At 37.9% G+C, this 27,761-nt stretch overlaps 1 protein-coding gene across 2 annotated transcripts; it reads right to left on the bottom strand.

Moving 5' to 3' along the window:
* Positions 1-1,533: 1,533 nt before the first annotated feature.
* On the bottom strand, positions 1,534-24,628 carry LOC131366397 (cadherin-like protein 26). 2 transcript variants are annotated; one of them, XM_058410852.1, is made up of 19 exons: positions 24,496-24,628; positions 22,582-22,641; positions 22,322-22,417; positions 20,921-21,076; positions 20,276-20,423; positions 19,909-20,090; positions 19,282-19,410; positions 18,249-18,434; positions 17,765-18,045; positions 17,386-17,528; positions 16,101-16,328; positions 15,566-15,781; positions 15,019-15,137; positions 13,602-13,655; positions 5,866-5,931; positions 5,595-5,660; positions 4,857-4,898; positions 4,686-4,748; positions 1,534-4,065 (listed from the first exon to the last, which is right to left on the bottom strand). In XM_058410852.1, exons 1-19 carry the CDS (start codon positions 24,568-24,570, stop codon positions 3,844-3,846), a joined length of 2,532 nt encoding a protein of 843 aa, XP_058266835.1. In that variant the 5' UTR covers positions 24,571-24,628; the 3' UTR covers positions 1,534-3,843. The 2 variants fall into 2 exon arrangements, with proteins under 2 accessions (XP_058266835.1, XP_058266836.1); XM_058410853.1 differs by lacking the exons at positions 1,534-4,065; positions 4,686-4,748; positions 4,857-4,898; positions 5,595-5,660; positions 5,866-5,931 and adding an exon at positions 10,560-12,293.
* Positions 24,629-27,761: the final 3,133 nt, after the last annotated feature.

Here is a 27,761-nt window from a genome sequence, read left to right as displayed (position 1 = left end):
TTTACCATTCATGAAGCCAAAATTTAACCTAACACAGCAGCTGCACTCAGGTGAGGTGGAGTTACATGTTTATCTTACAAGTAAGCTAGCTAACAAACATCTATATATGTATTCTCTGGTTTTGTTGCAGTGTTTTGTCACACAAAATACACACATAAGTCATCCATTACACAACACCACTTAACTTATCATGTACATTAAGTTTTACTAGTAAGCTAATTATGTTGTTTTGTCCAGGTGAGGAAATAGGAAGGTCTTCTAAAGAAGTACTTAAGGACAGTAAGCTAATAACATGGTACTGTTCACAATGAATCATGTCTGACCAAATAACCAGATTCACTCCCTTATTATGATTTCACTCCCTTATTATGATCCTCTCAATTACTACTTCCTCATTGTTTGCACATCTTACATTCTCACTGGCGGTTGTGCCTTACTAAGAAAGAAAATCTACAGTAGCCTTTGGTACGCACTCCACAAGTGTTTCTTTCCAAGAAGTCTACAGCCTGCTATAAAGCTCATGGTTATGAAAGTGCTTAGAGGTGTTCGGCTCTACAGGGAAACACTCCCCTCTTCTGATTACATTTATTATTGCATTGACCTTCTAAAATTGTTTGACAAGTTATAAAAGTATTATGAAAAATTTCCAAAATTATAAAATTCAAGTAAAATTGGTGTATATTCAGTAGCATTTTTAACATTTTTGGGGCGGTCGAGGTCACATGCTAGCTGTAAATAGAGGAGTAGGAATTTGACAGAATGAGTGGGTATTGAATGATTGTTTTCACCAGACAATATGTTGTGTCCTCTTCTGGATGACACAAGATGGTGGGATTTTGCATTATTGCCATATGCATGTGTAGCTGAATAGAATAGAATAGAATAGAATAGAATAGAATAGAATAGAATAGAATAGAATAGAATAGAATAGAAGGCAAACAGTACTGTATGAGAAACTGCACAGATTGTAACCCAAGCACAGGATTGAATGGAGGATCCTGGTGCTATGAGGCAGCAACATTATCCTCTGCATTTACTTAAAGACTTGCAATTCTTAAAGACTGCTGCTTTGTTTGTTGGTCAGTGTATGCAGTAGTGTCCCAAAACACTAGCGACTTTACGGTAGAGTCCAAAGAACCACTGATGTTGTGGTGGAGAGTAAAGAAGAACTTCTAAAGTCTACTGCCATCTGAACTTCCTTGATCATGTTTGTGACTTCACTAAAAGACCATTTCCTTAGGTCCCGAAAAATAGTTTCTTATAGATGCAGTTATTGGTATAATGAGTATAATGACTAAAATGTACAGATAGCCCAAACCATTATGAGACGCTATTGCTCTGAGGAAGTTCCTGAGATTTTCTTCTTTACAAGCTTCATCTGCCATCTCCTGGTTGTCAGGGACACACCATGGTGCTCACAACTGGCAAATTGTGGACTTTAATCAAGCATTGTAAGAAGACATACTGTACTTTAATGAGGCCTCAGTGATATCCATTTTCATTTCAAACATATGTGCATCACTTACATACAAAACACCTTTTACCCCTTTGTTACTGAGAGAAAAATTGCTTGTGCTAACAAACAAACAAAATGTTAATACATCCAGAAAACAACTGTTTTCTTAAATTGTGTTAAACAAGGAATGTACATCATTTTGACTATAGACTCTTTTATTCACTGGATCTTATCCAAGTTTTCAACTGGATTCAAAGCCAGCCATTCAGTTGTAGATTTCTATGGTGGAGATATTTTTTTCTTCTGAAACAATTATGGATATAATTTCTGGCAGACAAAGTAGCTCAGTGTTGATGTGATGACTTGCTCTGACAGCACTAGGTGTTGTTTATGTGATGATTAATGTGTGTTAAAAACAAATATTGTTTGTTGCTTCAGAAGGGAATGTCATTACGAAACTCAGGAACAACGTGTTGTTTGTGCACTTACAGTCAGGTGAAATTTAGTTTGTGGCTTAAAGAAGAGTGCTTCATTCACAGACCGGAAGTTAAGGTGGACCGATCCTGTGAGCGATTATACACTCTTTAGAAACCAACTGAAGAAGATGAAACAGCAGTCTTTCTTACTCTTTATTAACTTGCCTCCCTAGGGCTGTAGCAGTGAAACATAGTAGAGCTCAGATAATGCAACTCCTACTTCTACTCCTCTTCCTACTACTACTCATCATTATCTTTTTACCCTTAAATTACCGATATTTCACAGTATTGCACCTGAGTGCCTACATGATCATGCTGTAGTCTGTAGGACACTTGACGCTGACTCTTAAACCCAGGCTTTATGGTGTGACACATTCAGGCTTGGACTTGGCTGTAAGTCAGCTTTTTAGTACACAAAATCATTTTAATTTTTTTACTGCAATCAGAACCTGAGCTTTAAAAGTTTTTATCTTGCCTGGGAATGACTGGGAGAACCATATAATATTAAGGCCACAATATTACTGTTACTAGAAACTGTTTATGAAAGAGATCAGATGACAACTTTGATGAGTATCACCCGTGAGGTGCATGGGTTACAGTGCACACACAAGTTCTTTTAAGTTGCTCTACACCACAAAAAACAAGTTCAGGCTGGACCAAGGCCTAAAGCAATAAATAAGAACTGCTGTTTAGTGAACTAATTTATTTATAAAACCACAAAGAAAAGACAATTCTCTTCACTGAACCCAAAAAACAGAATAAAAACCCAAACAGAAATGGCAGCCAGACTTCTACTAACTTTAAATATGCACATGTGTATATGTACACTATTGCAGTGTTATGATTTGCAAACTTTAGGCCAACAAAAATCAAGGGACAGGTCAAACTTGTTGGTCAAACCCCAAAAATATATATATTTACAGTAAAACAAGCAGCTGATTAAAGCAAGCAAAACACACAAAAGCACGCAGGTGAGCAAGGACAGACCGGAGCTCAAGGCACTGGCTTTCATGAAACATTATCATACCAGCACATTGCCGGTTCTAACACAATGTCCATTTTTAAAAAGATAAAATAAATAAAATTTAATTATAAATAAAATTTAATTTATGTCCACAATTTACCTTATAATGACTTCCGGAATAATAACATGCCAGGGTCAGATAACTGGTCAGTTTATTTCACTGGAGCAATAAAGAGATCAGATAAGACATCAGTGTATTTCAATGGCTTCCTCATTCAGCAGATCCAAATCCAGTAAATCACCTTTGGGGTGTCTTAAAATTGTGATGCAATCATGTCAAAATTGGCCAGAATATCCAAGGAATGTTTCCAATGCCTTGTGGAATCCAAGTCATGAAGTACTGAGGCTGAGAGCAAAAGGAGTCCTGTTGAAGATTACTGAAGGGTTTCGTAAAATGATGTACAGGAACTGCTGGTGCTGTTGCCCAACTGCTTAAACTTTATATCATAATTGCTAGTGCCTCAATGCTTCCATCAGCTTTTCAGCCTACAGTATGTGTCACCAGTGTGTATTTCATTGTGGGACCCTAAACCCCCAGTGGTAGCCTGTAAGTGCTTAAAGAGCCATAACTCAGATAAGGTGGTCTCAGTATTGTTCGTGCTGCTGTAGTGGGCTCCAAGTTCAATTGTTGTATCCACATATGCAAACAAAAAAATCTGACTCCTTCATCTGGAATGCTAAATTAATCAGTAGAGATAGAGAAGTCTTAGAGATTGATGGGGGCAAGAATCCGCATACAAGAATTGTTGCAGGTGTTGCAGTGGTACAGCTTCAAAAACACCCACTTGATAGCCCGGAGGTAGAGATACGATATCTGTAGTATCACACGTGAGAAGAAGGGCTACTCAGAAAGATCCATTAGGAAAGTAAATCTTTTGGGGGGGGAATCACAGCCTAATTTTCTTCTCTTTCATTCCTTGCTGCACAGTCTCACCCAAAGTGCAAAATTCTGGCTCCAAATTCTGCAAAAAGTCCAGATCACCATCTTCTGTGTTATGGAAAGAGACTGTCTCCAGTGACACACGATCATTAATGGTTCCTTCATAGCTGTAGTCTTGTGGGTGATATTCAGGGAAGTGCTTGTGCTCTGTATCAAGTTTTCGGAGCTTCTGCAGTATAAAATCATAAAGAGAAGAGAGAATTAACATAAAGACCATAAATCTAGATTTTTTTACAGGGATTGTTAAGAAAGATCATACACAGTTGATAATTAGATGGTAAATTAGCTTACATGAGCTAAAAATAGACAATGATTGATTTTACTGTGATTTATTTTTCACAGGGTTTACAGTACTCATTTCAGCTTAACTTTTAAGTATACAGTATTTTGGATTTTTAATTAGTTATCAGTTATATTTGATTTAGTACATGCAAAAACCTTGATTATTGTATATATTAATTTCTTCACCTTTATTCCAATTTTCCAAACTATAGAAAAAATTCTCTCTTCTTTCTTTTTTCTTTCTTTCTTTCTCTTTCTTTCTTTCTTTCTTTCTTTCTTTCTTTCTTTCTTTCTTTCTTTCTTTCTTTCAAATAATAATTATACTCCTTGTGAATTTACTGTAACATTATAGGAACAAGGGCATTATTATAAGCTGTGATTTGCAGATACACTATCAGAGTTGCTGTAGCAATTTCTGATCACTGTCACTTTCTGACCAATCAGAGACCCCTGTAGCTTCAATAAAGAGCAGCTGCATATGTAATATGAAAGAGAGCGAGATTTTACCCTTTCAAGTTGTTGTTCCATTTTATCTTGAGACAGTAATCTAAAGGATCTGGTTACTTCGTTCTGGAAAAAGTGCAGATATGTAAAAATCAGAAAATGGAACAATATGACCTTTTGAATGTCATTTTGAAATAATATCTGAAAGCATGTGTTGTATGTAAATCAGTTTACCCTAGTCAGGTTATGTGTGATATTCCTGTTTTTAGTCCATCTCTGATGGGGAACAAAACACAGGCAATTTGTTTCTCAGTGTTTTAGGCTGTAATAACACAGTGGATCCTCTGCATACAAATACCCTCCCTTACAGCTTTGCGCCTTAAATATTGAAATTTTCAAGAAATTTGCATCAGCAATTTTACAATTTTTTTTTCAGTCAGTGAAAGCTGTTTGGAAAGAGTCAGGCCACGATACCAACGTGCCTTCAAAAGCTAGGTGATTTTTCAGGGTTTTTTTTTTTTGTTGTTGTTGACAGATTGGTGGCAGGGGTGGTCTGTTCTATTTTTAGCCCAAGCTTGGTGGCACAACTTCCTGTGAGGATCCTTGACATGGAATGCTTGGCTTTCAGTTCTTTGTAAGCAGCCATACTGTTTACATACGCTTCGTGTTGGTAATATTGCTCATGTTTTTGTGTGACTGAAATGGATTATCATGGATAATCATTTACAATATTTCTTATGGGAAAATTCGTTTCACAATACAAATAAGAACTCGCTTCCAGAACAAAATAAATTCCTATGCCGAGGTTTCACTGTACCACATACATGAATAAATGCAAATTTAAGAGACACTTAATGTGGAATTTCAAATTATTCCAAACATCACAAACAGATGGCACCACATAATTTGCAAGTTTTATTTTCCATTAATTAGCTATCTTTGACAGATGATTGATAATCTTTTGTAACTTACTGATGACTTTGCATAGATGTTCCTTGAGTCAGATGTGTCACTAAGTCCATTAAGGACCCATGGAAGCTGTAACGGGAACAAAATCTTTTTAGAGACTGTAAATGTCTTTTGTTTTAAATATGTTTGGACAGGTGACAAAGGCGAAACTGAATAAATGAATGGGGGGAAAAAAACAAAAGGCTTTCTCATATAAAATGGTGACCTTCATTTAAGGTCAAGTATTGAAATTTTTTTTTTATTGAAGGTCAAGAAGAAAATATGTTGTACACACCTGATTAGCATTCATCTGCAGGTTGCTAAAATAATTGGTGGTGCTGTCTTGAAACTGTGGTTTTATCTAAAGGGAGAAGGAGGACATTACAATATAGTAAAGAGTTCTAGAAAACGTCGGGTATTGTAAATACCTATGTATTAATATACATATATTTGTATGTTTAGCATTGGGGTACAGGAGGGAGTATGGTAAGATAAGGTTTCATGACACTAAGGTATGCTAATGTTTGGAAAAGTGATCAAATAGAGAAATAAGGAAAAGGATATGGTATAGGAGAGGATAGGTAAAGGTTTGGTAGGATATAGTAGAGAGGGAAGTATATTGAAGGTAAAGGTAAGCTACAGTGTATAAAAAGAACTAATGTAGCAGGGAATAGGGTAAGGCTCTGTAAGATACAGTATAAAGTAGTGTAGAGGATAATAAAGGTGGGATAATTTCTGGAATTTGACAGAATATGGTAAAATATATACATAAACACTTAATGGGACTATAAGGGCCAGTAATGTATCTTTGAAGCTTTACAAGCTAATTAAAGTTACACCACCTTCTGAAAATTAAGGATAGGATAAAATTCCCAGAAAACGTCGCAGATCTCGTCTTGTCTTTGGAACAGGAAATGCACAAATAGCTTGGACTTTATCATCCAAAGGTTTCACCATACCCTGCCCGACCATTTTCCCAAGATAAGAAACCACGCCTTTACCAAATTCACACTTTTCCAAATTCAATACCAAGGAAGCCTCAGAGAGTCATGTAAACACAAGCTCCAACAGTTTCAAGTGCTGTTCCCATGTATCAGTGTAGACCACCACATCATCAAGGTAAACAGCACAATTCGGGACCTCCCCCAATACACGATTCATGAGTCTTTGGAAGGTGGAGGGGGCATTCCGAAGACCAAAAGCCATGACTGTATACTGGAGGAAGTTGTCTGGGGTAGCAAAGGCAGAAATCTCAGATGCCCGTGGAGTGAGGGGTACCTGCCAATAACCTTTTAACAGGTCAAGCTTGCTAGTAAATCTAGCTGTGCCAACACGATCAACACAATCCTCCATTCTAGGAAGCGGGAAAGAGTCAGGTTTAGTGACAGCATTCACTTTTCGATTATCAGTACAAAAAATGATATGAGCCATCAGCCTTAGGCACTAGAATACACGGTGAACACCAAGGGCTCACACTATGGACAGCTAACCCATGTTCAAGTAAGTAATCTGTTTCTTGCTTCATAATTTCTCACTTAGCTGGGGTGGTTCTATATGGGTGCTGCCTAATAGGAGCCTGATCACCTATGTCAATGTCATGCTCTATTAACGTTGTGCAAGTAGGAACATCAGCAAACAGACCAGGAAATATTGCAATCAGGGCTTTGATATCCTCCTGGAAAGATATAGACAACCCTGCTAATTTCTTGGGCAAATGCTGCAACACCTCAGAGTTAGGTAGGCGAACAGAATTCCTACCAAGATACAGACCATCTGTCTCTGGTGAGTGTTCTGAAAGTGTGATATTGTCTGCATGAAGGGCTAGTACCAGAACCACAGGAGAAACAGAGTCTGACCCAGGTGATGAGATGCGAGCATGGTACTTCTTTAACAGATTTGTGTGGCAGATACGAGTTTTACGTTTACAGTCAGGTGTACTGATAACAATCTGTGGGGCTGAGTTTCTCGCTAACTTCATATGGGCCCAAAAATCTCGTCTGAAGAGAAGAACCTGGCACTGGCAATAAAGCCAAAACTTGATCTCCATCACTAAATGAACGGGGAACTGCCTTACGGTCAAACCTCTCCTTCATGTCATCCTGAGAGGAGCTTAAAGCTCTTCGAGCAGTGTCCCTCGCTACCCTCAAACGTTCACGAAGGTTATGAACATAGCTTAAAATGGACTTCTCTTGATGGCCCAATGCCGGTGACAACCACTGTTCCTGCAGGACCTACAATGGTCCTCGTACGGCATGACGGCATGAATACAAGCTCAGAGGGACTGAATCCAAGAGACTCCTGCACAGCATCGCGGATGGCAAACAACAGCAGGGGAACACCCTCATCCCAGTCCTTCCTGGTTTCCATACAATATGAGCGCAGCATGTTCTTAAATGTCTGATGGAAACGTTCAAGCTCCCCTTGTGACTCAGGGTGATAGGCACTCGAGACCTGATGACTAATCTGCAACTCTCTAACTACCTGAGTAAACAACCGTGACATGAAATTTGAGCCACGATCTGTCTGTATACATTTAGGCATACCACAGGTAGTGCAGAATTTTGAGTGCTTTGATGACGGTCTTAGATTTAAGAGTACGCATTGGAATGGCCTCTGGGAAACGAGTAGCAGCACACATGAGTGTCAGCAAATAAGAATTGCCAGAACGGGTCTTTGGTAGGGGACCAACACAATCCACTATTATGCGCTCAAAGGGCTCAGTCTGAATAGAAATAGGCTGTAGTGGTGCAGGTGGGATGACCTGATTAGGTTTACCTACTACCTGATGTGTGACAGGTTCGGCAATAACGTGCTACATCACCCTTCATGCCTGGCCAAACAAAATACTTCAATGCCCGCAAGTAAGTTTTCCGAACCCCTGCATGTCCAGAGCAGGGATGGTCATGAGCCAAGTTTAAAACCTTGTTTCTAAGGGAACAGGCAACTACCACCTGGAACACATCCAGTCGACCATCTGTACGACTGGCAGGGGACCATTTCCTCATTAAAACATGATTCTCAATACAATAAGCAACAGGATAGTTCATCAATGCAGACTTCTCCACGACAGATTCAAAACAGTGAGCCAAAGAGGTGTCTGCCCTTTGAGCAGCAACTAGCTGGTCACGTGATGTTGGCACTTCAACATCTGATACATTAATAACACTGCTGTTATCTTTAGGTGATACATCTGCAGAAGGTTTAGAGACATTGTCTATCAAATCCTCCTCATGACATAAGAAAGAATCAGACAAGTCTACCACATCACCCAACATTGTCCGCTGGGCACGTGTTAACACACAAGCAGGGAACACAGAGGGATACTGTTATTCACAGGCTCTGACACCACTTCAGGTAAGGAATACATTTTGCTGCCAGCTATATCATTACCCAGAATGAGGGAAACACCGCTGATCGGAAGAGCTGAACGAACAGCAACCTTGACCAGACCTAAGAAACCATCAGTTTCCAAATACACATTGTGTAGAGGCACATGAATTACAGTCAGTTCAATGCCTTGAATCAATACATCACTGCCTGCATATGACGCTTCTGAAAAGGGTAATACACTCTAATACGAAAGACTGAGCAGAACCAGTGTCTCTCAGTATCTTAACAGGATGCTTCACGTCACCAACACCTAATGACACCTGGCCGGAAGAAACAAATGATTCAAATATAGCTGAAAATACATCCGCGGCGTTAACCTTCTTGATTGGAGCTTGCTGTCTTGTACTTTTACGTTTTAACATGGGGCATGTAGCAATTAAATGTCCTTGTTCATGGCAATAAAAACATTCACGAATGTCTGAAGGTGAACCAGTGGATGTGCGAGTCTGTGAAGGTTTACTCTTTATTGAGCGCAATGATGCGTCCTTACGAGGGGAAGGGGCAGTAAACAGTTTTATGCGTCAGTACAAACTCATCGGCCAGAACAGCGGCTTTAGACAGTACGTCAATCTTCTGCTCATTCAAATACACTACTAGCTGGTCGGGAAGACAGGACTTGAATTCTTCCAGCAAAATCAGCTTTTTATGCTGTTCAAAGGTGCACACACCACTCGCTGAACACCATTTCTCAAACAGGGTGGATTTCTCGCGAGCGAACTCAACATAGGTTTGGCGGTCTACTTTACCAGAGTTTCTAAAACTCTGCCTGTAAGCTTCAGGCACACGCTCATATGCGCGAAGAACAGTAGCCTGAACAACTTCATATTCCAGACTCTGTTCAAGAGTGAGAGCTGAGCAGGCTTCTTGTGCTTTTCCTGACAATTTACACTGCAATAACAGTGTCCACAAACTTCTAGGCCAGTTTAACGTTGTGGCTATTCGCTCAAACACAGAAAAATAAGCATCAACTTCATCTTCTCTAAATACAGGGACTAAACCAACATGTCAGCTAACATCAAAAGCCGGATGGCTTACTGGTGAGGTTGGGAGCGGAGCAAGTGGTGACGCTAGCGCGCTGGAGACATCAGCCCCGGCGGGAGTAGGGGATGCTGCTGCCGGAGGGCAGAATTTCCGTGGAAGGGGCACTGGCTTCCGATGCAGAACAGCCATGTTGAGCTTCCTCCCTTCTGAATCCAACTCCTTCTCCCGAACACACAGCAACTGTGTCTGATATTCCTGCCACTTTATTTCCAGCTCCAGCTCTTTCAGAGCCATCTGCATTCCGGGATCTAGTGAGTGGATCCGAGGCCTCTCAAAGTAGGCTTCATCACCCCAACAACCTCCAGGCTCCGATTCGGCACCTGCAGCGCCAGAAGCCTGAGGTGGCCGAGTAGTGACACCCGGAAGCACCTCCCGTTCAGGTAAGATCTGCTGCTCCACTAAGGCCTCATACAGCGCGGCTTTAACCTCCTTCTTACTAGCGGCCCACGGAACCGAAATATGAAAGAAGTCGGATATCAGTAGCAAATGGTCTTTCCGACACTTATCAAATTCCTCTAAGGTCGGACACAATGTAAACGTAACCAAATCAAATGCCGCCATACTCTGAATACCGACCTAGCCGCAGTATTAATCAAGCGAAGGAGCACTCAACCTGCTGAATACTGGAAGCGCCAAAAAAAAAAAAAGAAACCCTCCCCCTATTCCTATCCCGGACGAGCCCCCAATTACAGTCTACACCATACAGTGAACCGGAGAGGACTTCAGGGTGGACCAAGGCCAAAATAACAAACAGAAACCCTCTGGGTAGAAGCTAGCTAACCTACACAAAAAAAACAACAAAAGACATTTACCTTCCCTAAACTCCCTACCAAGAAAACAGAGACATAAATGCCCACTCCCCAACAAAAATGGCAGTCACACCCCTACTACTGGTTAGATATACAAAGTAGCAATATTTACAAATATATATATTCGACCGAGGCAACCAACACAAAAATAGGGCATGGATCAAACTCAATGTCAAGACAGGCAAGGATCAGACCAGATTAGCAAAAGCAACAGCAAAACCATGATACAGAACACAACCACCAGATTCTAATGAGCAAAAAGCTGCCAGAGCTGGCCTCCATCCCAGCTTTATAGGGTCACCATTCCTATTTGGAGGTGGAGTAGCTGGATCATCTGGAAAGCCCGGGCTGGAGTGCGGAGTGGACCATCTGCAGAGGCAAGCACAAAACACAGGACAGGACACACAACACAACCCGTGCCTCCCGGGTTGTAACAGTTGGATAAGATGATTTCCCTTCACATAAAACATGAGTACCATCCAGCAAAAGCAGTACTAAAAAAAAAAATTACACCTTCTAGAATGTAACTATAATCTAGATAGGTGGGTTGCAGAGGTACTGTGGGAATTTAAGGTCTCCTTTTTGCTTTATTTCCAGACAAAACACTAACTACATTCTGACAACTGTAGGGTACCTATGGCCAAGTCTGTATGGGAGTGTGATGGAACGCTGGGTGTCTTTGACTGGTCAGCAAAATTGTCTGACTTCAGTGGAATAGAAAACCAGTGGAATTAGTTGAAAAACCAAAATAAGTAACACAAACTCTACTTGAATTACATGATCAGTCAATGAAAGAGTATGCTTAATTGATACGAAATATAGCAAATTTTTACCTAAAAGTGTTCGAAAAGAAACAATGCTGTTACCAAAGAATTAAAAATGTGACAGAATTTTGTGCACTATGGAAGATAATATTAAAAAAATTAGTGCACAGTGAAATTCTTTCTTCACATATCCCAGCCTTGGAGGTTGGTGTCAGAGCGCAGGGTCAGCCAAGATACAGTGCCCCTGGATCAGACAGGATTAAGGGCCTTGCTCAAGGGCCCAACAGTGGCAACTTGGTGGTGCTGGGGCTTGAACACCTGATCTTCCATTCAGTGACCCAGAGCCTTATCCACTTGGCTTTTGGGTTGGGGTAAATTGTTTAAGATTCTTAAAGGAGAATGCAAAATGTTAAGTTAAAGTGTAGCAATACAATCATTCGTCTAGAGCAGTGGTTCTCAAACTTTTTATTCAGTGGGCCGCACTATGTCCAAGTTCAAATCTCACGGGCCGCATATCATTTACATATGACGTCACCAATGCAAACTAACCACATATTAATGTATCTAAATGATTACAATTAGATTTATTATTATTATTAAAGAGCATAATTCTACTTACCATTAATGGGACACCTGATGTTGTCGGGAGCAGACCAGTTTGGTGAAATTTGGCTCAAAAGGACTAACAGCACAATGAAGTTGTGACTGTAAGTTGCAGTCTGTAAGACGCGCACAGAAACGTGACTTGATGTGCATCATTGCAGAAAACGTGCGTTCGCAAATGTATGTTGATCCAAATATGGAAAGCACTTTTGAACTTAATAAGTTGCATGGGTGGTATCGAAATGTCTTTTGACATTGTAAGTTTTGCATACACCCATTATTTTACTACAGAGCAAGCAGAAAGGCTGTCCATCTCGCTCATTGACAGCAAACTGATTCTTCCATTCTTCAAGCATGTTCCTACCTTCACTGCTGATGCTGTGACTCTTCTTATTTGCATGTGTTCCTTCATTAGTATTTTCCTCACATCTTTTTTCTCCTCTAATAACAAATTTGTCCATTTTGATCGTTAATTGCCAGAGTGCACGCTTGTAATTGTGTGCGAACTGTGTAATTGCATTGGTTCATAGTTGCGCATGTCTGAAAACAGTACATGACCACCAAAATTACTTTATATGACAAAAAAGTTATTGTTCAAACTTTTATTTGTTTAATACATTTAAAAAAGTAAATATGAATTGTAAAACTATGAGTTATTAATTAATTAATTTTTATTTTATTTTTATTTTTTTGAACGTGGTCAGCATTGTGGGCCGCATTTGCATTTGTGACGGGCCGCATGCGGGCCGCGGGTTGAGAACCACTGGTCTAGAGGTCTAAATGCTTTTAACCTGTGCTGGGAACACTGGGGGTAAAGCTTCAATTTACCCTTCAATTTACTCGGACCCTAGGCCATCACAGTACATCATGTACATACACATTCACACATACCTTGTGGCCAGAAATACCTTTATCCATGATGAAATCACTGTATTGCATGCCCTCTTGTGGTTTATTGGGTTTATAAAGTATGATGGAGGAAGAAAGTTGGAGTGATTGCATCAGCCATTCTAAAATGAGCTGCCTGTTCTTATGTGGATGCACATTCCAGTTAGTTGACACCTTTTGGTAGCCCCATTATGGTAAATGCTGATTTAACATGAACATGCAATCATGCTTGGCAAAAATGTTGAAAACAGACTAAACAATTCTTGAACTTTTAATTAATATAAACTGTGATTTGCAGATACACACTCAAAGTTGCTGTAGCAGTATGATTACTGTCACTTTCTGACCAATCAGAGACAAATTCGTATGCCTAGGTTCCACTGTATCACGTATGAATAAATGTGCATTTAAGAGACACTTAATGTGGAATTTCAAATAATTTCAAACATCACCAACAGATGGCACTACATAATTTGCAAGTTATATTTGCCATTAATCAGCTAACGTTGATAGATAGATAATCTTTAGTAACTTACTGATGACTTTGCATAGATGTTCCTTGAATCAGGTGCATTAGGGACCCATGGAAGCTATAAAGGGGACAAAATCATTTAGAGACTGTAAATGTCTTTTGTTTTAAATATGTTTGGACAGGTGACACAAGCGAAACTGAATAAATGAATGGGGAAAAAAAACAAAAGGCTTTCTCATATAAAATGGTGACCTTCATTTAAGGTCAAGTATTAAAATTTTGCAAGACATTTGCTTTAGCAATTTTACAAAAAAAAAAAACAGTCAGAAAAAGCTGTTTGGAAAGAGTCAACCCACAATACCAACACTGCCTTTTGCATGCGTTCAAAAGCTATGTAATTTTTCGGGTGTTTTTTGTTGACCGATTGGCGGCACGACTTCCTGTGAAGAGCCTTTGACATGGAATGCTTGGCTTGAGTCGGTTCTTTGTAAGCAGCCATATAATTTACATACGGCTCGTATTGGTAATATTGGTCATTTTTTTGGGTGGCTGGAACAGATTATCTGCATTTACATTATTTCTTATGGGAGCTGCCTGTTCTCATGTGAATGCTCATGCCAGTTAGTTGACACCTTTTGGTAGCCCCATTATGGTAAATGCTGATTTACCATGAACATGTAATCATGCAATCAAGAATGTTGAAAACAGACTAAACAAATCTTGAAATTGTCTTTGAGAACATGGGTCAATATAGATTGAAGCTGAATCTGCTCACTGTCTGCTTAAAGATGAATCATTCCTTCTTGGACATTCCTTAAGGAGCCAAGGTATAAACCCAAACTCTAAGCTTCTTTAGAATGTTAGAGGCTAGTGCCTATCAAAAATCTTCAGGAGTTCCAAGCCCTTTCATGGCTCTGCAATTTCTATCAGTATTTTGAAGGTCCTTTTCTGAGATCTGGAGTCTGGTAAATATAATCTAAAGAAATTATGTAGACTTTCAGTGTGATGTGGCCCAGCAAAAAGCATTTAAGGAGCTAAAAATTAAATCTGCAAAATGGTGAGAAGACAATTCTGGCATTATTTATTCCCAAAGTGAAGGAGAGGAATGGGATGTTGTAAGTAAGATATTCCCATATACAACCCTCATCATGTTGAGACCACCAGTGAGTAAGAACTAAATCAAATCCTCAGCCCCAGCCTCTAACCTTGTGTAGTCATTCTGGGGCTGGAGTATACAGTCTAGTTCATGGCAAGTTCAAAGTAAAATTTTCAGTTAGGATGCTAAATAAAGCCTATAATTGCCATGTGAATACTCCACCCATGCCATCCCACACATTCCCCATTACACACAGAGAAGAAAGAGGAGTGAACGAGTTAATAACCTGACATTTAACTCAAAGACAAAACATTAGAAAAAATACAATATGACACTATATAACCAAGAACCAGATGGAATGATGCTTTATTAAGTGAGAACACACCTCCACTGGAACTCCTCCCTCTGTGCTGTATTTGATGAGGGTTGGGTTTACATCATCATGCAGTTGGTTGAATATATTTTTCTTGTGACATTTGCAGACAAAAAAAATGCAGAGCAGAACTGAAAAAAAGTAGAATCTTTAATATGTGTGAGTCATTAGGTAATTAAAGGTAAATTAAATATCCAATATATTACTTCTTGAAAACTACCTTAATGTCAATATGCCACAAAGTAGGGCCTACCTTTTAAAAACTTTTAAAAGCAGTTTAAAGTCTGTATCAAGTTTTAACTTGTCCAGTCTGTAGCCTTAATGTGCAAGTTAAGTGTGAAGGTGGAATCATTTAGAACTGTTTCTGATTATGATATCATTCTAAATTTCTTGGTGTGCTCTTTTATAATTCAGACTTGGGATGTCTTTAGAATTAACTACCCCCACCCCCAATGACCAGCATATGTTTAACATTTTAAGAACTTAACAGAATTTCTTTCTTTATTATAGCTGCTATTTGGTTCATGATTGTAATTGTTTCTTATATGGAAAGACTCACATGCCATCAGTGCTCCAAGCATGATTCCTAGGGCTGCTCCATGGAGGGTGGAGGATCGTGGCAGCAGGTCCTTACACACATATCCGTCCCCACAGTCACATACCACCACTTGCAAGACATCTTGTGTTTGCACCCCCTGTTGGTCAGCAATCTTCAGGGGAACTGAGTAATTTCCATATGGCAGAGACTTCAGGCTAATCAGTAAGCTTTCAGACACTGAGGCAGAAACATGACAGATGTGGATTGTTACAAACAAGACAGAGAGGTGATTAACAGGCTGGTACAAGTAAAAAAAAATGTAGTAGAACAAATGCTGATTTGCAGCTGCTGTATTGTCAGAGCTGTTGTGATGGAAAGATCATAAACACTGTCTCAATCAGAATTATGAACTGTACTGTGGAACTGTTTTTTATATTAACTGTTTAAGTTCAGATTTCTTATTTCACATGGTCAGCAATGAAGCAGATTTTAGTTTATTACAAATAATTTCTTATAATGAACAGCATTATCCAGTTGTTATCCAGTAACTACTCACCTGTATGCTCAAACTTCCACAAGCTCTTCAGCTCCTGATCATCTTTGCCAAGCGTGAAGGTGAATGGTCCACTATACGGGTAAACATCAGCGTCCTTTGCTGTGACTCTTACTCTGTCAGCTTTATTCCCACATATCACAGAAGGGTTGCAGGTAAGATAAGGTGCATTATCATTCTTATCTCCCAGCTTGACCAGCAGAATTCCTGTACCTGTGCCAGGAGGTTCCGCTGTGTTGTGAAACAATGAGAGAATCTTTTAGATTATGAAGAGTGTGGATATTGAGGTTGATTTAGTTTGTTTCAGTTTATTAATTTTGTAAGCAATTATTGTCTCAGCATTATACCTATAGAATATAAGCACTCCTCACCTATAAATGCTAGCTGTTAAACACTTTATACTTAAGCACTAATACATTCTAATGCTTGATTTACTAGCCACATGATCTGACATTAACCTTACTGCTGCACTGTAAATTGCTATTTTACAGAATAGATAATTAAGTGAATGAGTGAGTAAGTGATTTCAGGCTCAAAATATGTCTCAGTATGTTAAGAGGAAAACAAATAGGAGTCTGTTCTTATAGGAATTGTAAACATGAATCCTCCTGTCTTTAAGGCTTTCCTATGTCAGTTCCAGCTCCAGTGACATTGGAGAAACCTTGCATAAATGTAAGGCATATATGCATAAAAATTTGTAACCTCTTCCAAAAATCCTCATCATATCAGTGATCATGTTCTGTAGTAAATAACCAAGTGATAACAATACACTATGTTTCAGCAGTGCTGTGCTGTTTGTACAAAAAAAATACAAATTGTGCAATGTAAGTTAATGCTACGTTCACAAACACAAAAAACTATTTTATCAGTGATTTAAGTAGTAAGTATGCTTTTTTGCCATAATAATAACATTTATAAGTGGGTAAAGCAAATAGCATTTAAAAACATTTTTCTTGCTGCTAAAATGAAACATTCTGAAGGAGACCATTTGTTTATAAAATTCACCAGTGTATATGTGCATTATATCATACAAGATGAAAGACAAGCAGCTCACAGAGTCTACGGTCTTCACTCCCATTCACTGCACTAAGTAGCTCTATATTTGCAATTAAAAAGTAAAAATTTTCTTAACTATGTTGCATCATTCAACATGCACACATCCAGTCGCTGTCGCTCACATCGCCAGAAATCAGCAGCTCTCATTGAAAATGTGTGGTCTCCCGTCGCTTTATCACTGTGAGTAAATGTATGTATGAACTTAGCATAAGTCTGTGCTAAGAAATCGTACCATTATCTATTGCTCGTATCACAACAGTGTAGGAGCTCTCGTTGACATATGGAGACTCACGGTCCATCTTCTTTGCCAGGGTAATAATGCCAGTCTGTGGGTCTATGGACATCCATTTAGCTGGATCTTCTACTAGCTCATACCTTGAAACACATGCCACAAGGTTTTTTTTTTTTTGCTGTTTGTTTTGTTTTTATATATCATTGAACAGCTGTGTGAAAATCAAGAATTTTCTGCTACTTCGAAGCTTAAGTTTTTATCAGTTTGTAAAAAATTGCCAGGTCTAGAAAATTGCACTAGAACTATCTGAGGCTAAAAACAACCCAATTTCATGGCATCACCCACAGTAAAACCTGAAATTTTGTTGGTAATTGCATACCTGATCTTAGCTGTGTCTGAATCCTCATCTGTGACTGTGGGAATGTACAACACGTCTCCTGGCTCGTCTTCCTCAATCCTGTAAACCTTATGAATTTTATTATGAAACACAGGTGGGTCATTCACATCAATGACTTTGACATCAACTTTGACTGGGTTGCTCCTTTTCAAAGTCTCTGGAATAGGACTAACTGGCTTTCCGTCAACACACAAAAATAACGGCTCTTCATTCTCCATTCCTATTTCCAGTTCAGTTAAAGTCGTTTGCTCATAATCCTTTCCCTGTAGAATAAGGACATAAATAGAATGTACTAATGTACAAAGAGTAGTCATTTATTATTGTATAATATATATACCTAATAAATGACTACTCTTTGTACATTAGGGTACACAAAAATTGCAAAACGTACTTATATCGTACTTATATTTTTAAAAGCTTCACTATTAAATAATATTCTAATCTATTGCGAATTTCTGAAATCTACCTTGATGACGGTCAGCACTCCTTCATTGGTAATTGGGTCTGTCTCAATCTTGTAGTTGCCCTCTTCATTACCCTTCAGGATAGTGAACACTGCTCTAGATCCTGGAGTGTTGGGAGTGTCCATGTCTTGCACAGGAATCCTTAAAATTTCCTTATTGGTTTCCATTTCCATAACTTGTGTGTTGAACTGGACCAGTAAAAATAAAACAAGTTAAATGAGTTAATATGGTATGTTTAAGTATAAGAGGTTAGTAAACGAGACATTGTGATCCATAAAATACGCATTTGGCAGGATCATGTTATGCAATAGTATTCACTTGTAATGAATTGTAGGCAATGTGTTAAGACTAGTAAATGAATCCTGTTTTTGGAGTGCTCAGTTATAGGACCATTTTTATTTACTTTACAAATATGTTTCTTTATTAAGCCTGCTAACTCCGGTTAATTTAGCATATTAAACTTTTTAAGAAACGTTTAAGCTGGCGTTCAGTCCGGTTCCTTCGTATGCCGAGAATGCTTCATATGCCGATGCAAAAGGAAAATATTTGGGGGGGGGCATTCGTATGCCAATGATCCACTGTAAACCGAAAATCCAGCAACGCTGTTATGCTTTGAGGGCGTTTATGTATTTTGGATCCAAGTTTCCCCAGTTTTCCTATCCTATGGAAGATTTCTTTCCTGGTGGGCATGGTCTCTTTCAGGATGGTCCTGCCCACCAATTCACAGAACACAACGCTCAGTGAATGGTTTTATGAAGAGGAAAATTATGTGAATCATATGTTCACACTCACCAACTTGAATAATTATGGGAGTTTTTGAGTGAAAAAAAATGCAAACAGTGCTCTCTACCACTATCATGAAACACAAATTGAGAGAAAATCTTGAAAGAACAGTTTTGAGACTTGTTTGATTTCACTGAGTCTATCATTCAATAATGAATTACATGGAGGTGTGTTTGTGTCACATGGATCTAATCTGGCACTGTTGAAGTAAAACAGAACTTGGTAGAGGTAGAAATAGAGGCCAGTCCTCACCTTTGGAGCAGTGAACACAGGTATGTGAGTGTTGGAGTCAGTGATGTGGATATTTACAGTCGCAGTGGATGAGAGTGATGGTGTTCCATGATCCCATGCTTTGACAAGCAGTTTATATTTCTTTACTTTCTAAAGTACAAAGCAAAACAAGTGTGTCTGTATGTGAGCATTCTAATAACTTTAATATTAATACTTAATTACTTTTAATTAATACTGCCTTTAATGCATTTAAACTGGAATTTAAAAGATAACCTCAAGTGTAACATAAATTACATTATTTTAGAAGGAAATGAAAGCAAATATTATATAAATGTTACAGTTAAAGTCTGATACAAAGCATGTCATAAATTGAAGGACAGCTTTCCTTCTCACACCTCAATGTTTCTATTCTAAAAACTCATTCTCACACCACCTCATCATTGAATTATTTCCCTTTAACAGCAGGATGCAGTGTATTTTCTTTTCTTTCTTAAGAAAAAAGTCAAAGAATTTTGTAAATCATCACTGTAGTGTTTTAAACACTGCTCCTTTTTCTCTGTTAAACCATTCATGACAATAATCTAGCCATAAACAGTATGTGATGGTACTGGTGTGTGTGTGTCTGTGTGTGTGTGTGTTCACACTCACATCATAATCAAAGCAACCGGTAAAGACGAGTTTTGTGAGTATGGCGTCTTTTTCATTCAAGATGGAGTCCAGAGACATTTTTGGCAGCGCTGGTTCCTGAGACACTATTCTCATGGAGACACGCGAATTAGCCGTGTTTTCCTCATCAATGTCTCTTGCTTGCAGTAAAATAGGAAGCCTACCTAATGTAACAAGAATAGACAGCATTTAAGAAACTAGGAAAAAGTGGGATAAAGTGATGTGAAATTTTCAAGGGGAAAAAAAACATAGTGTAATTGCTTTGGATTTTGTGGGCCAAGAAGAGCCTTTTAAGGGATTCTTCAAAAGGTTCTTAATCTCCTAAAGGGGAATCCTTATTGATTCTTACCTTCTTTTGTGTTCTCTGGAATGTTTATGTTTAAAACCTCAGGTATGAACGTAGGCGGATTGTCGTTCTTATCTCGTATGACCACGTCGAAAGCCAAGGTTTTGTCAACAATTGTATGACTTTCTTGGTCCAGCACATCAAACTTCACCTAATTATAAACAATAAAATATAATTATTTAATTCAAATTTAATTTTAACTTTATTTTCCTAAAATGAACATCAGAAGACTTAAACGCTAACTTATTTTGGTCAGCTTGAAAAATTAATAAACACTGAACAAATGCCTTGCAAATTCATTAAGTTTTTTATTTTATTTTATTTTATTTTATTTATTTATTTATTTATTTACTTATTGCTCTTTTGGCTGCTCCACATTTTTGGGGGGTCAGCACCAATCCACACACTTAATTTTAACACAGGTTTTATACAGGATGCCCTTCCTGATGCAACTCTCACTAATTTAATCAGCCTTGGGAGCTGCACTGAGAGTGCACTATAATGTGCAACTCCAATGCCTAGGGTAGGTTCCCTGACCTATTAAATATATTAAATGAATAGTGATAATTAATATATTAAAATTTAATGTACAAATTCTGAAAAATAAATACTCTCAATAGATCTTATTAGAATGCATACTTTACTCACTTTGAGTATGGGGTAGGATTCTCGGTCTATGGGCTTGTTCACAAAAATGTCTCCAGTTTTTTCATTAATGCTGAACACACCTAACGGTGCTACCGTCACACCTTGGCCGCTGATTTTGAATATAATGGAGTGATTGAGGTGCTTATCGTTGTACAACTGGAGCCAAAAGAGTAAAGAGAAAAATTAGATCCTATTAAGATCAATCCAGTTCATCTTAAACTTTGCAGAAAGTCTAAAGAGCAAAAACAATGTTATTGCATTATATAACAATCAGCCATAACATTAAAACCACCTGCCATAATAGTGTGTAGGTCCCTTTTGTGACCCTGTGATATACTACATGTTCTGACTTCTTTCTGTCAGAGCCAGCATGGTCTTTTTCAACCTTTTCTGCTACAGTAGCACTTCTGTCAGATTAGATGGACCTTCGCTGGGTGTCCATGACTTTGTCTCCACTTCACCAGTTGTCCTTCCCTTGACCATTTTTGGTAGGTACTAACCACTGAAAAACCAGGAACACCTAAGAAGACCAGCTGTTTTGGAGATGCTCTGACCCCTTACTATTTAGTTTTTGTTAAAGCCACTCAGATTCTAACACTTTTTTCTGCTTCCAGCACATCAGTTTCAAGAACTGACTGTTCACCTACATGCCACACTTTTGCAGGTGCCATTGTACCAAGATAATCAACGTTATTCATGTCACCTGATGGTGGTTTTAATGAACTCTACAGCCTGATATCAGAGAGTTGAGTTCTGATTATAACTTGAAATGATTAGACATATCCATTTCTCTATGGCGCCTCATTTGTAACAAACCATGAGGAAATCACACTCGGCTAGCATGTTTTTTTTTCCTGAAATCTGTAAATGGACTGAATCTTTTTAATCAGCGTATATGTAAAATCTACCAAAATTGGCCAAAAGTGTGAAACTAACAGATTATAAATTTTGATTAGTTTTATTTTTTCTTTCTTTCAGACCACGCGTCAATGATCCAAGTTCTTTACATTTTTGTAAGGCTGGTTTCTAAACCACCAGGTTTTCTGTTTCACACAACATGTTCACATCTGTATTTTACAGGCCATGACAGCTTTTACTTCAAAGATTCTGCATTTGCACAGATATGCTGTGGAGTGATTTACTGCTGTTCCGTTGTGGTCTGATGAACTTGTTTCTGACAGAGACTACAAAGCAACTTAAAGCAACAAAGCGTAAATAAATAACCAATTCAACGTAGAGGGTATAGTTCTTATACAAATTGCAGAAATCTATGACACTGTATGATTTGACGTAGGATTTGCCCCCGGCCAGCTGAGGTTTACATGTACACTAAACTTCATATGTGAATATTTTATAAATAAATCTGTTGATAAATAATGCACAATGTCTTTAAAGTGATACCTCTGTAAATTTTTGAGGGTATGGTCCAGCAATTTCCTCATCAAGTTCAAGAGTAGACAGCACCCATCTCCTCTTGGACCGAGTGAGCACTCCCTCCTTAGAAAGAAAGTCATAATATAACAGGTTTTCACAATCCTTAATGTATTTTTCACCATATAATGAATCATTTTAATCATTTTCATTTGTTAGTATTAGATTAGTTAGATAAGATGAGATGTGTTAGTATATATTATTAGATAAAGAAATTAATAAATACATACATTTGTCTTTTTATTGCTTTTCTCCTGGCTTGTCTGGTCGTGTGAACTCTCTGCCCACAGCTGAAAAACACACAATCCAGTGAATAGAAAGTGCTTTGTTATAAATCTAAGCTTGTTAATTCAATAAAATCAGATATGTTTTTTAAAAGGGGGTAGCACAGAATAATCATATTTATAATCAGGAATTTGCATAAAACTCTCAGATAATTAGTGATAAAGTCAATATAACTAGCAGCTTAGTACATACAGTGGTTTCATAAGTATTTATCCCTCCACCCTAATGGTTTTACACTCTCTTTTTAAAATATTTACTGTTGAATAAGCTTCTGGAATGAAGCAGTTAATATGTTCCAAACGTCCTTATTTAATTGCTGTTCTGTTGTCACGTAATCATAATGCCAGTAGTAAAGCTGTAATAAAACAGTTTGTAAGTCCAGGTGTTCAAAAATATTTGACAAGCAGTACATATTTACAAACTGGTTCAAGTTTAGCCCTCAAGACTTCTGTGTTAATGCATTCTATGCAAAGTTGGAAGTATTTACACTGAAATCATGAACAAATAGTTAAAAAAAAAAAAAAAATGTGGCCAAGGCATTCTTGTGTCAAAAGCCATCCTGATGATCCTGAGGTGTCATATGCTTATATCCTATATCCTCTTATATATCTTATGTAGTAGACCTGGCGTCACGTTTCAGAATTTTCGCTGCCTCATACACAATAGAAAATTTAAGACCATACCATCAGTTACAAAGACATTAATGATGTGTCCAAGTCTTCGGCTTAATCCAAGAATCAGGAAATCCCATTTGGGAACTGAATCCATGTGCATGTCACATGGAATATTCCATTGGGTTTGGCAATACACACTAATGTAAAATGAGTCTAGAAGAGTAAACATTTATTGTCTGCTTAGGAAGTATTCAATAAATGGTGCAAGCGCAGCACTGTTTGACTGAGGTATACCTGATATGATCTCAAAAACGATCAGCTCAATGAGTAGAATTGCATTATGGAGGAAGCCGATTCTTTCAACTCAGTGTGCATTACGGGTAACTTAGCATCCCATGCACGTTGCCACAAAACTATTGGGATATAGACATATGACAAACAAAACCACTTGGTTGACTGAGGAGAATTGTATTATGGGTATTTTACACATTTGTGCACATTAATCCCCCCTAAAATGTAAAATCACAAAACTAATGCAATATAGACAAATAATATATTAAAACACTTGGCAGAAATTCAATAAGAAAGTAAGTAATGAAGTTAAAAAAAAATGCTTTAAAACAGCATGAACCCAATAATTCAGTTGCAGTAGCATACACAAAATCACAGCAGAAATTCTCTTTTCTGTGTCTATATGGAGCTCTAAAGCCCAAGATATTATTATTATTATTATTATTATTATTATTATTATTATTATTATTATTATTATTTGAACACAGGTTTCAAAATGTTTGTGATGCTTCAACACCCCATTTTTTATATGCTAGAATTTTCATTGAAATGTGAGATTAAAACCCTTAAAAAATTATGAAGCTTTTAAAAGTAAATGCAGGCCCGTGTAACAAGTTTTAGTTTTTTATTTAAAATGTTTTAGCATTTCATGGGAGCAAAACAAAACACTCGAGCCTTAATCAGTGTGTTGGAAAGAAACCAGCAGTAGGCATTACACTATTGCATGCATATGTGTGCATTGTGAGTTGTTGTGTCTTTTTTATACAGCTGCAATAATTCATGTAACTAATTATTGATATTATATCTAATGCTTTTGGTTCACTGGTGCTATTTCACATGTACCCCTTACCCTACTGGGGAAAATATGCAACAGAATCTATAATATCAATTAAATTCTAGCCTCTGGCTTATGCAAAACAAACTACAGTACATTCATATACTTTTTATACTCACAGCCAAGAAAAGAAGCACAATGATAGTCTTCCTCATCCTGGGGCTTGCACAAGCAGCTATCCTGGTGTTGAACATGCCTCCTGTGTCCCTTTTCTCTATTCCTGTGTGTGTGTATTGTGTAAAAGCCTTATATCTGTTTCACCAGTGTGGGCGTGGCTATGCTCCAGTGGGTGAAGGATGAAAGAGAGATAAAAGAGAGTTTCCTCTCTTGTGCATCTTACCATCAGAAGCATCCTCATAACTCAAAAACAGGATGATCCAGTTCTGTTTCAGAAGAAGAGCCTCTGCTATACAAGGCTCTGCGCTTACACTTAACACCGAAATGTGTTTGTTGTGAATTGTATATGGTGTTAAACATAAAACCTATAAAAACGTACTGTCAAAACACTGTTGTATTTTGTGTATTTAGAATAATTGAACATATTGAACATCTATTCCATATCCATTGACATTAATGTTAAATTGTTCCCTCTTTGGTCCTATAACAGCATCCACTCTTATGGAAATGTGATCCACTAGATTTCTGCAGTGTGACTGTGGGAGTTTGTCCATTCAGAAGAAGAAGAAGCCTTTATTTGTCATGCTACAGCACATTAAAAACAAATTTCCTCTCATATCGCAGCTTAGGAAGTTCTTAGGAAGGTCAGAGCTAACCATGATACAGCTCACCTGGAGCACAGAGGGGTAAAGGGCCTTGCTTAAGGGCCCAAGTGTGGCACCTGGACAGTGCATGGGCTTGACCATCCAACCAGTAACCCAGTGCCTTAACCTTTTGAGCCACCGCTGCCCTAATATTCAGCTGCAAGAGTTCTGAGGCACAATCAGTTCATCTCAAACATGTTCAGTGGGGTTGAGTCAGATTCAGGGCTCTGTGCAGAACACCTAGGTTCTTCTACTCCAAACTTTACTAACCATGTGCTAATGGAGCTCACTTTGTGCACAGGGGCAAAGTCATGTTGGAACATGTTCAGGCCTCTTAGTTCCAGGGAAGAGAAGCTACATCATACAAAGACATTCTTTACAATTATTTGTTTAAGTGTGAGTTATGTTGCAGCCAATCAATTAAGCCTTTCCAAAATGCTCCTACTCTTACTTGGCAACAATTTCCACAAGATGGGAGATTTCACTTCAGAAAGTACAGCAGTTCATCTCTATACATTCAGTCTTATTCAGACCTAGGGGCAATTTAGCATAGCTGGTCCTGCTACTTCAAAAAATACCTTAACAAGTCTGAACAAATCTTATACAGATGAAATCATAAAGAATATAACTCTAGAATAAATTCAGATTAATTAATGACTTACTTCTAAGCCAATTAAAACATATATTAACACATATTAATAATAATTTAAAAAGTGCTATATTTTTTAATAGCTTAGGCATATCCTTAAGACTTACTGTACAGCTAGACAGACAAGACTGGCTTGTCTTCTGTTTATACAGTACCACTGGTCTTAGTTCTTAGGTTTTAGATTAGTCATAAATTAAAAAAAAAATTTTTTAACTAGCTAGTTATGTAACTAGCTGAGTTAGCTAACCTATGTTGCTTAATTGTAACTTGTCGGTTCAGTCAGTTCCATGGTAACTAAGAAAAAATCAAGTATTGATTGGCAAATCTTATTTTCTCTATGTATTAAATACCATGGCCACAACTTATAAGAAGCTGAAAAGAAAGCAACTTTTGTCCACACCCATTCACTGACATTTTAGTCCTGGCCATGCTCTTTGTGTACACAGTTCTTTAAATAGTCTCAAGAAACTCAACCGTTCATATCAGCAGGCATGTACCTTTTACAAACAAAAGATCTATTAAATAAGTGTGCATCTAAGTTCCATCAGAGGTTTTCCTGAGAAACATACTTTTGTAATGATTACTTATTTACCTCTTCCAAAGCATCTAGATTTAGGGTGGTGTGAGGCATTGATATGGCTGTGATCTTTCCACAGAAAGCAAAGTGGATTGTACAGTGAACAGTAATTCACAGCTGAGCAGAGGTATATCTTGATTGTGATGTGCCATGTGATAATACTTTGCTCCTTAGCTGGGGCAAAAACTTTTATCACCTTTTGGTGCTGGGTTTATTAGGATGTGGATGTTTCTTGCTGGTGTTCTTGTTTGAAAAGATAGGGTCACAGATCACAGAGTATCTGTGTAGATAGATAGATGGATGGATGGATGGATGGATATGTCTCTGCTGGTACTGAGATCAAATACAATTGGATGATTGTGTAAAGGAGGGCATCCAGTGTAAAACCTGTGCCAAATCAAAAAAAAAAAAAAATCCACTGGGGTAATCCCAAGACAATTACATTTAATGTTTAAACAACTGTGAAGCAATAATTTCCCTTTATCACTTAGCAAAATAACAACAAAGTCCTTGCTTTACCTCATTAGGAGCTGTTTATTTATTTATTTTTTACTCTCATTTTAATTTTTCTTTTAATTATAGCATTTGAGCTCCCATGCACGTAAAAGGTGAAAATATTTTACATGTTCTACCAAGGAACCACACGTAGTCTTCCGTGTGAATTTCTGAGTAACTCACCTCGCCTGTAAAGTTTAACCACAGCAGCAGTTTTACAGCTCTTTAGCTTTGTGTTAGTGCAGAACAGAGCAGTATGTTGTCTGCAGTATTTGTGTTGTGTTATTGCTACAATCGACAGTTGTATTTGAAACCATCTCTGCAATATTTTTGTTTTAAAACAGACTGGATATTTATTTGCAAAATACCTTTGGATAGAAACTCACTAATATGATGACTCATCACAAATAAAGTGTGTGTTCATGAATATTTTTGGAAAATTTGTCCGACTGGGCAGCATAGAACACAAACACTGATAACTTAGTAAACACTCCATGTTGCACTGCAAGATTGCATTCATAACATGAAAGGCTTTTTTTTAATGATATTGTTCTTAAGGCTAAAAAGAAGGAGAGGACAATGAAAATTTTCTTCCGTTTCCCGGAAGACAAGTTGTATTCTACTATGTTCAGAAAAGAACAGGAATCAGCGTGGACTGGATCAACCAATAATAAACAGCTGGTTAAAAACACAGGCACATATTAATAACATTTTTAGGAAATATGCAAGGGATCTATTGATGAGTTTTATTTCTATTTGTTGTATTGATCTAATTTATGACTGGAAAAATGTATTACGTGATTTCGCTGGAAGGGAAAATTGATGTCAGTTAACGATGTTTCCTCTGAATATGTTGTAACATGCATTTGCGTCTACAACTAACACCAGTGAGGATTGTGCACA

Source organism: Hemibagrus wyckioides, linkage group LG15 (assembly GCF_019097595.1).
Source record: "Hemibagrus wyckioides isolate EC202008001 linkage group LG15, SWU_Hwy_1.0, whole genome shotgun sequence".
NCBI classification, from domain to species: domain Eukaryota; kingdom Metazoa; phylum Chordata; class Actinopteri; order Siluriformes; family Bagridae; genus Hemibagrus; species Hemibagrus wyckioides.
This window is presented reverse-complemented; position numbering and strand designations above follow the sequence as displayed.